The following is a 15,371-nucleotide window of genomic DNA, read 5'->3' on the forward strand; positions in this document are numbered from 1 at the left end:
CTTCTGCTGGCACTGGATTCTGCTATAGCTGGTTGGGTTTGACAGAAAATATCAAAACAAAACTACTCCGCTGCTGGAAATGATCTCCACTCGTATTTGGAAGTTAAAACGCTATGGGCGTTTCATCCCTGGCTCCAAGGAAACAGGTGTAACACCGTGGAAGGTAACTGACCTTCATTTACGTATTACTAAAAAACCTTGCCCTAGCTAGCCAAACTTTCCTAAGCTAGCCTAGCTGTATTAGCTTTCTGCCTGACAATAACTTTAGTCAGTGCAGCGTATTGGCCAAATACACACACGAATAAAAAAACGTACTTAATATATTGTTCATTAGGATTTTTATTTAGAACCCACCTCCTAGTTAAGGAAACGTGTCTAATTTTGTGACTCATAAAGAGTAGCTTTCCCTTAGCACCATAACTGTTGATGAAACCCCAGAGTGGTGTTAATTATCTCTAATAACAACCATTTACTACGAACATTTTAAGTTATCTGCCAGCCTTAGTTAAGCTATAGTATAATACCTACAAAATTGTGAAAAAGCCCCCCCCCCCTTTCTTTATTTTTTTTTTTTGGGTATTGTTAATTTTTAATATTTGCGGGACATGTTTCAGATAGTCTGACAAACTTTAGTATTAGACAAAGGTAACCAGAGTAAATAGGAAATGCAGTTTTTAAATAATGATTTAATTTTTATGCTGAATTCAATTTCACTAGCCAGGTCTGATTACTGTCTGATTACTGTCAGACTTGCTGAATAAAAAAAAAAAGACTTAAATAGAACCTGTCTGAAAAAGTGAAGCAGGCTGAAAGATCTTAAAAAGCCACACATCATGCCACAATCTAAAGATACTCCAGAGTAAATGAGAAACAAAATCATTGACATCCATAAGTCTGAAAAGTATTAAAAAGCTTTTTCTTTTTTTTTCTTTTTTGCCTGTCCCGTTTGGCTCTTTTGCCATCAGAATTATTGTCTAAAGGCAAAGAAAGATGCCCAACGGATTTACTTTACCAAATTGACCATCCCAGCCTTGCCATAATGGTCCATTTGATTCACCTTTTATTGTTTATTTTATTTTCACTTACTGAATACGGGACAGACTTGACTGGGGGAAAGAAGGGGAGAAAGAAAGAGGGAAAGAGAAACAGCTGAGAAGAGGGACGGGGGAGAAGGGCAAAAGACAAAAACCAACAGAACGGGCAGAAAAAAAAAGAGAAAAAAAATGCATATATCAATCACCTGCTGAGAAAGAAAAAAGAAAACAAGCAGAAGAGAACAAGAGTAATAGAATAAACAACATCACAATGATATATGGGAATATGACAGTAAATACTAAATATTAAACATTATTGTGCAGCACATAAGATCAACAGAAAAGTGTGCTTTGAGGTAGGAGCCAAAAAGGGTGTAGTTTGTGGGTGTGATCACCCGTGTGTACACCTGTGAGCATGGACGCGCTTGTTTTTTTAAAAGGGTCCTTCATGTAATGATCTGCTAGAGGGTGTGGGGGGCCACAGCCCCGTCCTCCAGGGCATGAAGCAGGTATGGAGGAGCTCAAAACTCCAGACATCCAGAGGCCCTCAGAACACAAGAGACCAAGGAAGACCAACAGAGGGGCAGCCGCGCCACTGTCCCAGAAAGAGCTGAGGAGAGTCCCAGATGAGGGCTCACTCAGCAGCCGCGGAGCAGAAGCCAGGGGGAGTTGCAGTGACGCGCCCATGAGCTCCACCGGCAGCCAGCTGTGCCTGAGTGACCGAGCCCCAGGCCGAGAGGCCGGGGGCACCCCACCTCCGAAGTGGCCCAAGCGAGCCCCAGGCTCCAGGCCCCGATAAGCGGCCGCCAAGGAGTGAGCCGGTGTGTACCTGGACGCCCATCCCCAGACACAAAGAACCACCAACGCACCGATGTCTGAGGGAGTCCGCCACTGGCAGGGGAAGTGGTGGTGGGGGGAGATAGGCCTCCAAACCTTGGAGGGCCTGAGATGTCCCCAGAGAGGTGGCGCCTGATACCCAACCTGACATATAGACACAGACATACAGGCACACACAGATACAAACATCTATTCCCACCCTCATGCTCTCATATGCACTTACTCCACACTCAACCAACGTGGAGACAGACATAAAGAGACACTGTACACACAATCACACTCCCCAAGCGTACTCTACGAACCGGGTCTAGGTACCCTTGCCCCTGGAGGGGGAACTGCACCCAGACCCAGGTGGTGTTTTCTAAGGTTGTGGTACTCTAGCAAACCACAGTGAGAGTCATTATCCACAATTGTTGGGCTACCAAAATGACTCCAAGAGTGCACTGAAGACTCATCCAGGTCAGAAAAGAACCCATAAGAACATCTAAAGAACTGCAGGCTTCACTTACCGTAGATAAGCTTCCAAGGTGGAAAAAAAAATCACTGCGGACCATAAAGACCATAAAGGCTCGTCTAGTTGATGGAACCATGAATTCTGTTTTCTACCAGAAACCCCTCGGTCCATCAGTTTGTGCCCTGAAGCTCAAGGGCACTTGGGTTATGCAGCAGGACAATGGTCCGAAACACACCAGCAAGTTTACCACTGAATGGCTTTGGAGTGGGCTTGTCAGAATCCAGATTTAGATTTGATTCAGATGCATAAATGCGTAAAAAATGACATTGGAGGGTTTTTCCTGATTTATAAAATTACTATTTAAAAAGTATGTCTTGCATTTTCTCTGGTTATGTTTTTCTAATATTAAAATGTCTTTGAATACCTGAAACATGTCAGTGTGACAAACACTAAGTAAATAAATATCTGGAGGTGGGAAAAAATACTTTTTAACAGCATTGTATATACTAACATGAATTTATGGATAAATATATTTTTATTGTTTTGTATGAATATAAATGAGATTACATATTTGAAAAAGCAACTTTGAAAAGTTTTTATATACTGCTTTGATTTAGGGCTCTGTACATATTTTACATAGTCGACCATCAAAGATCTTTTTTGAACTAGGGAAAAAAATGATTTACAGTATTTGGCTTTCCACTTTATAGCAGATGGAATATGTGCTGACTGGGAGCACCTTTGTTTGATGGTTTACTTAGTTCTTCCCTAATTTAAATTCAGTTTTGATATTCATATAATTGTGTGGTATAAAAACTTAGTCACATGTCCTTCAAGACATAAAATCAGATCTATGGGAACAGATTAAAAATAGAACAATAACTTAACTCAAAGTTCCTTTCCTTAATTTATATGAGTTGCAGCATAAAACAACATTAAAACTACCTTCATTATGCTATCTAGTAGCAGGAGGTACTTTGGGTTACGTCTTGCAGTGCTGAGGCACAGAGACACTACAACTGCACCATATCTTACATTAATTTTCTTTTTGCTCTAATGTTGTCTCTGTAGGAATATAGACATATTAGCCGCAACATTAAAATCAGTGTTTCTGCAAGGAAACAAGGGGTGCTGCAATTCATGGATGTTACTTGACAGGAACCACCTACCGAAAGACCAAGCAACCCCTCTTGGCAATAGACCCTCCTGTTTGCAGCCTGGCAGTGCCTATTGCCACACTCCAAAAACTGCTGAAGAAGAACTCAAGGAGCATAACTAATAGCCCAAGGCATTGACCCAGACTCCAGACTCTCCAGATTCCCAATCAAATAGAGCATGTACTTGGGCTGTTTATGCTTTCGGTATTAAACATGAAAATGAAGTAACAAACAGCTGATGGTAGAAAAAGCCTATTTATTTAGATAATTACTGCATTTTTAAAAATAATTCTATTCAAAGTATAAAAGTATTTAACTGGTTGTACCTACTGGTTGTATAATTATCTTTTTGTTTCTGTTTCTGTTTCTGCATTTGTTTTTGTTTTTTCATGTTTGAAAAACTCCATTCCTTGTGCTGTTTTCTTTCATTAACTGCACCAGACTCTAGATGGCAAGCTAGAGCTGTGTATTTCTTAATGACACCAATGAATGAAACCAAAGTACATCTATATCATAGGGCAGCTCAGAGACATTGAGTCAAAGCATGTTATTTAAACTGAGCTAAGTCGCATTTACATTGATCACACAAGATTGCAATTGCAAATTGTAAAATTCAGTGAAAAGGCAAGTTGTGAACATTGAATTACAAGAGTTTATCTGACTAACTTTATAATAATAATAATAAGCTATTCCAGATACTCATGAGCCATATTGGGTAGTGCATCTCTTTTAAGAACATTTTTAATTTTCATGAAATTGTATCAGGTACACATACCTTTGGGCTGTTGAACCAAGACTTAAAATGTAGCAGAAACAAAAAAACATTACTGTCATTGTTATATTAATAAGCTACATTATTTATCTTAATCAGTAAAAAATAACAATGTTATTGATTTAAAAAAAGCATCCTTTAGAAATGCATATATCTAGTTACTTCTAGGAAAAGCAATGACTAATTCAATATTTTTCTCTTCATCAGGTACTTGAGGCAAAGGACAACAAACCTGAAATTGTCCTCACAATTGTGGAATCTGGACACTTGCTGGTCTTGCAGGGACAAGAAAGCTTGGTAAGTAGAGTAGGTTACTGTTTTTTTCTCATAGATTTCTCTGTGTGAACACAACATACAACAAAGATTACACATTAGTTTTTAGATCCCGGTACACCATATATTTTGTGGTTGTGATTCATAATTGGTTGAAATAAAATAATTAAAAAATCAGATATGTCTAATAAAAAAAAAGGTTTGAATTTTGACTTCCTTTAAATTTTTTCCCCTAAAGAATTAAGACTTTGGTTGTGTTCAAATAGTGTTTTATCTGGAAGATTTCTTATCACAGATTAAAATATACTAAATGAGAGAAAATGTAATCTGCTTGTGTTGTTTATTGTGTTGTTTGCATGTTTAAATATGCTAGTTCTCGTTTAGCAACTAATGTTTATTGTGGTGTACCTTTTTATCAAATTATGTTAATCAAAAAATGATTACACTTACAGTTGTTGAAATTATAGTTGTTTGTATTAGATCACAGCTTATTTATTTGTTGTTTGTCCTACCCCCAAATTATTGCAAGGATGCAAGCATGTTCAACTTGTTAACACAAATGTCTAATCAGCTAATTGCATGGTAGCAACTCATCACATTTAGGCCTGTGATGGTCAATCAATAGTTAATGGTCTATTAACCTGCTGAAGTTCAAGCCATACATCAGAATGGGGAAGAAAGCAGATTTAAGTTACTTTGGTGTTAGATGGGTTGGACTTAGTATTTAAGAAACTGCTGCTAGGATTTTCTAATATGACCATCTCTAAGGCTTGCAGAAAATGGTGTGAAAAGAGGAAGTATCCAGTTAGTGGCAGTTCTCTGGGCATAAATGCCAACCAAAGTGTGCTCCAAAGTGTCTCTGAATACACAACACATAAACCTTGAAGTAGATAGCAGCAGCAGAAGACCACACTAGTTGCCACTCCCATCAGCTTAGAACAGGAAACTGAGGCTACAGTCCACACAAACTCACCAAAATTGGACATTAGAAGATCGAAAAAATGTTTCCTAGTCTGATGACTCTTGAATTCTTCCACAATATTTAGATGGGAGGGTCATAATTTGGCATAAAACAACATGAAAACATGGATCTATCTTCTGGGTCAATAAACATTTAACATATTTTCAGGCGAGAATGTAGCTGTGTAAACTTCAAATATTTGCTCAATTTATCAAGACACCACATATTTTCAAAAGCGCTCCGACATTTTCGGAGACGTCTGTTACCCACCAGCTCGATAGCTAGCCGGGGTTCAAGGCTCACTAGAGCCGGTAAGAACACTGGATTCCCGGCAAATCGTTTTCAAACCCACCGCCGTCTTTTGCTACTCAGGTTAATAATCGTCAAGCAGACAACTGATTATCAGAAGTGTGAGATGCTCGAGAATATACTCCGGTGTCCTGTTATATTTTAGATAGCAAGGAGCAGACGGCTGAGTTTATTAAACTCCACCGAAACAGTCTGCAGATTTCATTAAAATTTAATAAACTATCATCTTGTCTTCATTTTTAGTTAGCACATACCTTAAACACTTAAAGCTGTAAGCTAATGGTAGTTATATAAGAGCAGATGCATGCTGGTGCAATAAGCGTTACGTTTTACTTCCAATGGATGATGATCTGATTAGTCGACTAATTGCAAAAATAATCGGTGACTAGTCGACTATCAAAATAATGGTTTGTGGCAGCCCTACAGTGTACCTACATATATTCTCTGGTGGCTGCTTCCAGCATGACGATGTTTGCAACGGTTAGATAGTCTCAAACTGGTTTCTTGAAGATGACATTGAGTTTACTGTACTCAAATGGAGTCCATAATCACAAGATCTAAATCTAATAGAGGAATTTTGGGATGTGGTTGAACAGTAGATTAACATCATGGATGTCCAGCTGACAAATATGCAGACTCTGTGTGATGCTATTGTGCCAGTATGGAACAAAATCCATGATTTTTCAACCAAATATGGACCAATATGCATTTTTTACACCTTAATGAATATAATAGGCCATGAAAAAAGGGTCCAATTCCAGTACTGGCAAGCTGTAATGAAGTGGTTGGTTAGCATATGTACATATTTCTACATACATTTCCATATATGTATAATACTTTGTTTTGATAATTTTTTTTAGTTAAAATGGACAAGGATGAAAATGTTTACATAACATAGTCGATGTAGTATAAATGTCATTCTAAATAAACTTTAAGCATAATAATAAGAGAAAATGTGTGGAATTTCCTCTGCAGATTTTTTTGAGATCTGAGAAAGTATTCTGTTTTCCAGACAAAAGGGTTCAATGAAGGCCATATGAAATATTCTGTTGAAGAGCTTGACATTTCTGCCCAAATGTGAGGGGATTTGACTGACTTGTTTTGGATGCATGAAGCCAAATATCACTCTGAGCTTCTAAATGCAAGTTCAAAATTACCTTAATAATGTTTCTATACTATTACTACTATTCTAAAAAGAACTAAAGGCTTTTTATCATTTTAAGAAAAAGTATTTTCTTCAGTTTCTTCAAGTTTTCCTTTAATATAACAGAGCGCAGTTTTTTAAAACTTGATGCTTTTTCATGGACATTTGAGGATGATAGTTCTCCTATTGCTTGCCATGTGTGATTTTACATAATGCAGAATGATGACATTATAGGACTACAGAGCGCTTGCTCCATAATATAGTGCAGTTGTTCTAAGTCAACCTTAATTGACTAACCTACATTGTTTTGTTTTTTTTTTAAGTCAAAGCAAATGTATGTTTACAGGGTTTTTAAGTAATACCAGGCTAATGTTTCCTTATAGCGTGTTTATCTGCTTTTGTGAAAAATCTTAACAAGAGCCTCAGAGCGGAAGCTTTAGGGTTATTGAGCAAATAGAGACCCCTGCAGACAGTTTTTGGTAGCAATTTTTTTTAACAGGTTTATTAAACTGTAATGCTCTTTTTGTGTACTTTGGGTTTTCTAAATAATTCAAGCATTTGGCTACAAAATAAGAGTATTTCAAATTGTATTCGTGTATATTTTTCTTTATATATTAACATGTCAGAATGATCGAACTGTTTTATGCCTCTGCTTTGTTCTCTTATCTTTTCTCAGGATACAATTCCTTTGCTGTGTGGCTCAGATTCTATTAAAGTACACCAGAAATCTGATAATCTGATGATTCGATTTATTGTGAAGGTGAGTGGTGAGATGCATTTCAATCCCACAGAATTTATCTCAACGTCCATGGCAATATCTTAAACCCCTAACAAGCTCAAGACCATTACATTCACAACATCATAACAAATTGAAGGGGAATACTTACAAAGCAACAGATTTTAATGATTAGGTGTTTTTTTTGTTTCTTGTTTTTTTTTTTGCCTGTGACGGCTGCCTTGTTCTTTTGTTGCTTGAAGATTACATTTAAGTGTCTAAATACCCGAGCTCGTTTTCCACAGATTGTGTTTTTCTTGGCGCAGTTTTGACTGACAGATACAGACTGAGTTTGTGGATTTCTGCAGGGTGAGAGCCGCATGATAAGGATGCAGTTTGATGGATGCAGCATGGCAGAGGCTATAAATGAGTGCTCAAGTGCTGTGGAAAAACTGATGGAGTACATACCTGTCACCACTCAGGATTACGCCCCACCACAGCCTAATCAGCCCCCTGCTGCGGTACCTGCACCAGCAGTACAGGTCGCCCAGCTTCTATTTCATTTAATACAATTTCAACATCAAAAACAGAACTAGTTTATGTCCATGCATTTAAAATATTTTACCAGGATGTCCACAACATAGAGATAATATGTGACTTTACTTTTTTCTGGGATAGTCTTTTATGGAACTGGAAAAGGAGCATCCTTTATTGTGTAAATTTAAAAAGTATATCAACATAATGTAAATTGCCATAATTAAAGTTGTCACCTAGACATTACTCTGTGCATTTAAATAGTGGTGTCACAAGGGTGTAGTCAGCTCCATCTATATAAAAACCCCAGATTGCACTCACTAGATGGTGCTATTGACAATACTGTCTTATTCTTAGAGGTCACACTGCAACTACAGTATGTGAGAAAGACTATGAAATATATATCAATCATTAGCCAATAACAGTAAAAGATAAGGTTTAGAATACAGCAACAGATTCATATATTATAATACAGGAAAGGATTTTAAATAGTTTATGAATTTAACAGTTTGAAATGCACGACCCTTAAGCCCTGATAAAAGTACTTCTTGATAATGCCTTTAATATTGAAATTGCTGATTAAGAAAAGAAACCAGCATTTATAAAACACAAAAACAAAAAACATGCTCTGAAAACCTTTCAGCAGTTGTAAGTTAAACTCTATAAACATACTGAACTATTGTAAGGGTGAGACTATTTCTTTAACAATCATACTCATTGTCCTTCATAGCAGTAAGCCAGTCATCTTTTCTTTCTTTATTTTTAAACTTGAAATCGTTCATAACATATGATTAACTGCAAACCAAATTCTTCTGCTTCTGGTCTTCAGAGCATTTAACATGAAGGACTGGGAAAGGAACGGACTCCACTATGGGGTTGAATTTGACCTTTAGAAAACAGACAGAATGAAGGAGCTGAGATGAAAGGATTTGAGGGGTGGAAAACTTTCAATTAGTAATAAGGCCATTGATTGGTCTCTTAACCCTCTGGTGTCAAGCTGTGCATATCAAATCTTCTTTTCTTCTTTTGTGTTTCATCATGTGCCAGCAGACTTGTCAGGAAAAAGCTGTGGGAGTTAAACCTGAGGTTGTCCGAGGAACTGTGTCCATCAAACGTCTTACCCAGGTATTGATTGTGACATAAGAGGCAGTAAAGCTAACTGCTATTAAAATGAAGCTTCAACTATGCAACATGTTAGTTGTAATTTTGCAGTAGGCTTAATTTGGAAATGCAAAATGATTGTTGAGTGGCTTTTCTTTTAAATTATAAAGGCTGGCACAGGGTTCGCAATCAGTTCTTTTTTTCCAATTTTACTTAAATATTTTCTGGACCTCCCACAGCACTGCTTGGGAGACACTGCTGTGACTCTACCTCGAGTATATCAACACAGTTCTTTTGGACAAGGTGACTTAGAGCATTTCCTGCGTGTTTGTCTGCTGGATCCCACCTTTTATGGATTTGTAGAGAAGGTGGAAGGGGAGCTGAGGAAACTGGTTGAAGAGTAAAGAATCTTAACAAGAGCTCAAGGCAGAAAGGTCAAGTTTGCGTGTGTGTGTGTGTGTGTGTGCATGTTTGTGGTTTTTTTTCTTTTTCTTTTACTTGTTCGTGTAGGCAGTGCCTGTTGGTGGAGGAGTGTTTTGTTGCTTTGGTGCCAGTGTTCTTTGAAATTATATTACACATTAGTTGTTATGTTACATGGGCCAAAGAGGATGCTTTGAATATCATTACATTTGTTGATTAAAGAATTTGCAAAACAAACATTCATTTTTACATTTTTTATTTAAAAAAAAGAAGAAAAAAAAACTATTGGTCTCACTTATATGTTTGATCGTGGCTATGTACTCTGGTCCCTCGTTCCCACCTTAATGCAGGTCCATTTCCACTGCACCACACATGGATACATTGTATTGAAAGAGGAGTCATGCAGCTACAGCAGTGAATTTTGCTATGCCAGCTTCCAAGTGATCCCACAATATTAAAGCTTCACTGAGTAAAACAAACTGCCCTCCATATATCTATTTAAGAATACATATTGCATAGGATTATAGCCATGCTATACAGTTAAAGAGAGGAACAAAATAAAAATCAGTTAATGAAATTGGGAATTATAAAAAAAATATTTTTTTTTACACCTTTCCTATCATTTGAACACTCATACTTCAACATATACAAGACACCTAAGTTACTCTGGAAAGGAAATAAAAATAATACGTATATTATTTTTGTTAAGATAGTTAGACACACAGTAGTCATTTTCTGTAAGCACTCTCATTTAAATTTAAATACTGCCAGTCATTGAAGTCATTGCTTCAGACATTGAAGCCCTTGCTTCACAATAAAAGTTCTGTTAAAAGTAGACATCTTGTCACAAATCAAATATAGTTAAATGACCATGATATGCTGTACAAATTTTCAAGAATAAAATATATATATATATATATATATATATATATATATATATATATATATATGTGTGTATATGTATATGCAAGGATGACTCCATAAAAAAGGTAATTTTGGATGCAAAAAAGCCACACGAGGGATAACAACAGAAAATGTCTATTCTGAGTATCCTATTGCGTTGTAATTATCTTGCATGCATTGTACATGATATGTAATACAAAAGGGATCACCTCATTTGAGGACATGATAAAATCAAGAAAGGAGACATCAACAGCACATTAAAAATGTGTACACCTCTGTGGTGGTTTTAGTCATTATTCTTCATCCTGAAATCTCCACTTAAGACTGAATAAGGCATGCTTAAGACAGCCATTATGTTCTTTTTGTTGCCAGTGTTATGCTGATATTGTTTCTCATAAAATGAGACAAGATATGCTTTTTTCAAAACTGCCCAGAGCTCCATCCACCTCTGACACCTTCACGTAGTCAAAAAAATGCAGTTTAGCCATCTCATCTGCGGAGAGAAATTCAAGAGAAGGCGTGACTATGGATAATCCTCACAGTGGGTTCTATATTTAGCCCCAATCCTCTACAACAGTGTCTTACTTGAGTAAATTGCTTATTTCGTATTCCTCTGGCGAATGTTTTTGTCCTTGTGGTTGTTTGTTGAATTTGTTTTCCTAGGAAAGAAGCACTTACAATTTAGTGGCATAAAGGTAATGGGCATGCAGATCACAGTATCCCCATATGAATTATATTTGTGGCAATAAAGATACTTGTTTACTTACATTTGCCCAACTGGTTCATCATCTTTGAGGGGTAGAGGAGAGAAGAAGACAAAAATGGCACAGAGAAGTTAAATGCGAGATCAAAACAAAAACAAAAAAACTGGCATGTTTCTTCATATCGCTATAGTAAAGAAAAAATGTTAAAAGTTCAGAAAATGCAGGAAGACAGCTAAAAGCCTTTATGACAGAATCATGCACTGATAAGACACTGAAAGTTAGATATGGGCATCACCTGCTTAACTGCTTGAATTTCATATGCATGTATATGCTTTGTGCAATAAGTAGCTTCTTACATTAAAAGTGTTTCTGGACATTAATGTGTGCTTGGTCAGCAATGACATAATTGAAGTAGCAAAACTGAAATGTGAATTAAAACCAAGGAATTGCCCCTTAAAGAGCATCTTTAACACCCAACACTGTAAACTTAACCTCACACGCCATCTGAATCTCATGGGGTTCCTGTTCATCTCAGGCTGAGCATATGTGTAGGAGGATTGCAGATGGCTCACTTAAAGCCATCTTTTAATTACACTCAGCGATTTCATAGTGATTTTGAAGGGGCCTGGTACATGAGCGTGATAGTGTAGCTGATTTGGCAAAAAGAAAAATCATGCGCCTTCTTTAACCCGTCTGTCAGCATATAGAGAGTCTATCCAATCCAAGAAGTAGAACATAGATTTTATGGCAGTATATATTTTTGTAAAATAATTGTGTCAGTCATACAAAATTGCCAAAATTCATTTTAAGGCAGTGCAGTAAAACATAGTAAAGTAGACCACATTGTAACAATAAAAAATACCAAAAGAAGAGGAACTTGTGAAAAATAATTTGGGTTGAGTGAAAAGTTAGTTCCACAGCCTTGGGGTTGGTGCTTTGCATTCAGATGAAATGTGTTAACAGGTAAGTAGCCAGTCACAGTGAGAGATTTTCCATGCAGTTATAAGTCTGAGATTAGCAGCATTAGCAACATTCCATGGCATTAAAATGGAGCAAATTATGGCAGATCTAATGTTAGACAACAACATGGTTCTGGGAGTACTTAAAGGAGGAACAACTGCCAGCATATAACACTGTTTTAACACCTCATATGTATACACCACAAAAGCTATGTTTACTATTACAGCTTTGCAAGCACAAATGCAATAACAAATGACAGATTTTTACTGTGTGAGATTAATAATCATGGTAACACATCAAGTCTGTTGAAGTGTCATTTTTAAACCTAAGAAAATAGATATGGGTTCATATCACAACATTTGTTTCGTGACATAAAGTGGGCTGTTATTTAGCAAATAATCACACAGCATAATCTGTAATTTTAGCAGCTGGTTTCGAAACATAGGATAGAAATGTCAGCCTGCATCAGAGCCTTTGGCTGTGTAGTGAAAAAAGTGTTCAAACAGCTCAGCCATCAAGAGACCAGAATTCATAATGCACACAGACAGGGGCCAAAACCTGTCTGTGTGCAACCTCTGGGAATATGGGATGCTAAAAGGAGATTTTAGAAAAGGCTGTGTATCGTGAGCTGGAAGTCCTCATTCCTGATTTGAATGGCATAAACATGGCAAATATAATCTACCTTAATCGCTTCATTTTCCAGTAGATGAAACCAAACTAGAGGCTGTGCACAGAGCTTACTTAGACTTGTGGTTTAGTTGCATATCTCTTATGTGCTATGAGTTTGTACTTTAGGAAAATGAAATATTTTCGTGCTTTTTCTACTTCTCTAATTACTAAGCACAATATAACAGATTCTAGTTTGTTAAAGAAATAAACTCCTAATAGTATGTCATTTTAAAACATTTGGTTATTTTTATATATGCAACTGAGACATAAAAAAATATTCTTAAATGCATCAACAAATACTGTTTTGGACCCCATCTAAGGATTAATACATAAGCCTGTCACACAACACTTTCTATGTGACTTTGTCTTCACAGAATCAAGACTTTGAAAAACACTTTAATATATGTAAATTTAATCAAGTTGGCTTATTTTCTAACTATTGCTTGCACATTTTATTTGGTAAATCTAATTTTGTTCATACTATGTCAATAAAAAGTGGGATGTACCCAGAAGCAATATTTGTTTAGTCTGTGTGTAACATAGAACTGGGGTACCCAGCTGGTTTGATTCACATAAACAGGGAAACTGTTGAGGCATTGAACTTTTTTTGTGTTCTTGCCTTATTTAAAAATGAAAAGAAGACAAATCTACATGAGTAGAGGTCAGACAGAACCCGTGGTGACTGAAGATCCCTTTGAGCTTTGCAGACTTTGTCATCTTGACAAATTACTATCAAGCAGTTCTGCCTGTCAGCTGAAACAGGAGAAGCTTTTTTTTTATTTCAAATTATCTTATTTATGGGGTACTATATATATATATATATATATATATATATATATATATATATATATATATATATATATATATATATATATATATATATGGTGTGGAATTAAATTTTCCACACCACACCAGACATACGCATAATAGTCTTTTGTTTGATAATACAACATTCAAACTTGGCTATATATAAATTGTTTAGATATGCTTGTAATGTACATTGTATGATTCCAATCATTCTGATTGGGCTTTTACTTTGATTACAAATAATTGCTCTTTAGAGACATACAAAACAGATTCCATATCCATTAAAAAAGAATTGTTGCCTGTCGAACTAATAAGCCTAATGGAAATGGATAAGACTTATTTATCTGTTTATTTTGTTTTACCATGACTTTGTATAAGTTCAACTTCACTGACTGTGGTAAAATTTCAAAACTGCATCAAGCATCATGATATTTTGGGATGGACAGTAGGCTTGTAAAAACATTCAAAATGACAGAAAAAAAATGTCATGCAGGATCTCTCACTTACCACCCATTTAGATTATGTTGCCATTTGGAAAGAAGGGGAAGGGGACAAGAATTAACCAGTTAAGATATACTGTGGGACTGATAATGGATTGATTACCTTACATGTTTATGAACTCCTGTATTCTGCCTTCACAAGCAAATGTTTGCCATGAGAACAGTACACTAATAGCCAACTATCTGAAGTGAGTTGTGCCCTCCCTCTGCCCCCCCTCTGTTGTTTACATGTGGATTTATGCCATATTTCCATGTGCCAACTTAATATAATCCTTATATGTTCTTCCATTCTCCGTTTGTTACACCACTCAAGAGCAAGGAGGCAAATCAGCTGGCCACTCTAGATCCCATCTGACAGCAAATGCAACATCATGTTTGAAAGTCTCCTTGTTCCAGTAACTTAAAATTGGGTGCAATCCATTGTCGATGACTTTTGACCCTATTGCAACTCATTCAATCATTCACGCATCATTCAATCAGAGATCCCTGACCTGCTGTCCATTTGCACCAAGCGGTGCAAGTCCAAAGCTAGGAAGATTATGATGGACCTCTCCCATCCCAACAATGGACTCTTCTCACTGTTGAGGTCTGGGAAGCACTTCCGCTCCCTTAAGGCCAAAACAGAGAGAATGAGGAGGAGCTTCTTCCCCCAGGCTATTCGGGCCCTGAACCAGGTGTAGGACTGGACTCTCCCACACACGTCACTATAAGACTGGACTCTCACACACATCACCACACGCGCCACCACACATTTCCTATAATCCTATAATTCATAATCTCTTCTACTATTTGCACATTCTTTACTGTAAATTCCTAAGTTAATTTGTAAATTTTGTAGTAAATTGTAAATATTGTAAAACTTTTCTTCTGTCATTTAATGGTCGGGCATTGTACAGCTACAAGCATTTCACCCCCATGTCATACTGTGTGTGGTTGTGTGTGTGTGACAAATAAAATTTGAATTTGAAAAAATGTGAACTATTTTACATTTCTTAAAATATATGGGGAAATTTTACTGATCTTCTGATTTACTGGTATTTTTAAAGCAACAACACAAATGTCTCACAGGTTTTAAATTGCAGAGTTGCACTGTGAATGTAAATAATGCGGTATCTAT

The 15,371-nt window shown here is 36.6% G+C and overlaps 2 protein-coding genes across 2 annotated transcripts in view; one reads left to right on the plus strand and one right to left on the minus strand.

The window, feature by feature from the left end:
- Nucleotides 1-10,543, plus strand: rec114 (REC114 meiotic recombination protein). The gene is made up of 6 exons (XM_082542756.1): nt 1-163; nt 4,462-4,551; nt 7,618-7,701; nt 8,025-8,198; nt 9,241-9,315; nt 9,531-10,543. The coding sequence occupies exons 1-6, from the start codon at nt 80-82 to the stop codon at nt 9,693-9,695; spliced, it is 672 nt and encodes a 223-aa protein (XP_082398882.1). The 5' UTR covers nt 1-79; the 3' UTR covers nt 9,696-10,543.
- nptnb (neuroplastin b) overlaps nt 9,951-15,371 on the minus strand; it is a 26,066-nt gene continuing 20,645 nt past the window's right edge. The window contains exons 7-9 of the mRNA XM_082542742.1: nt 11,382-11,403; nt 11,200-11,273; nt 9,951-11,107 (exon numbers count right to left, since the gene is read on the minus strand). Of these exons, the coding sequence (XP_082398868.1) occupies nt 11,213-11,273; nt 11,382-11,403 (83 nt within the window). The 3' untranslated portion in view covers nt 9,951-11,107; nt 11,200-11,212. The remainder of the gene's footprint in view (nt 11,108-11,199; nt 11,274-11,381; nt 11,404-15,371) is intronic.

The sequence above is a fragment of the Aulonocara stuartgranti genome, assembly GCF_965226115.1.
Source record: "Aulonocara stuartgranti genome assembly, chromosome: 1".
NCBI classification, from domain to species: Eukaryota; Metazoa; Chordata; class Actinopteri; order Cichliformes; family Cichlidae; genus Aulonocara; species Aulonocara stuartgranti.

Excerpts from the sequence above, each read along its gene's own strand:
- rec114 (XM_082542756.1), top strand. The coding sequence starts at position 80 with ATGATCTCCACTCGTATTTGGAAGTTAAAACGCTATGGGCGTTTCATC. Across the intron at positions 7,702-8,024 it reads TGATTCGATTTATTGTGAAG|GGTGAGAGCCGCATGATAAG; the intron begins GTGAGTGGTGAG and ends GGATTTCTGCAG. Across the intron at positions 8,199-9,240 it reads TACCTGCACCAGCAGTACAG|ACTTGTCAGGAAAAAGCTGT; the intron begins GTCGCCCAGCTT and ends ATGTGCCAGCAG.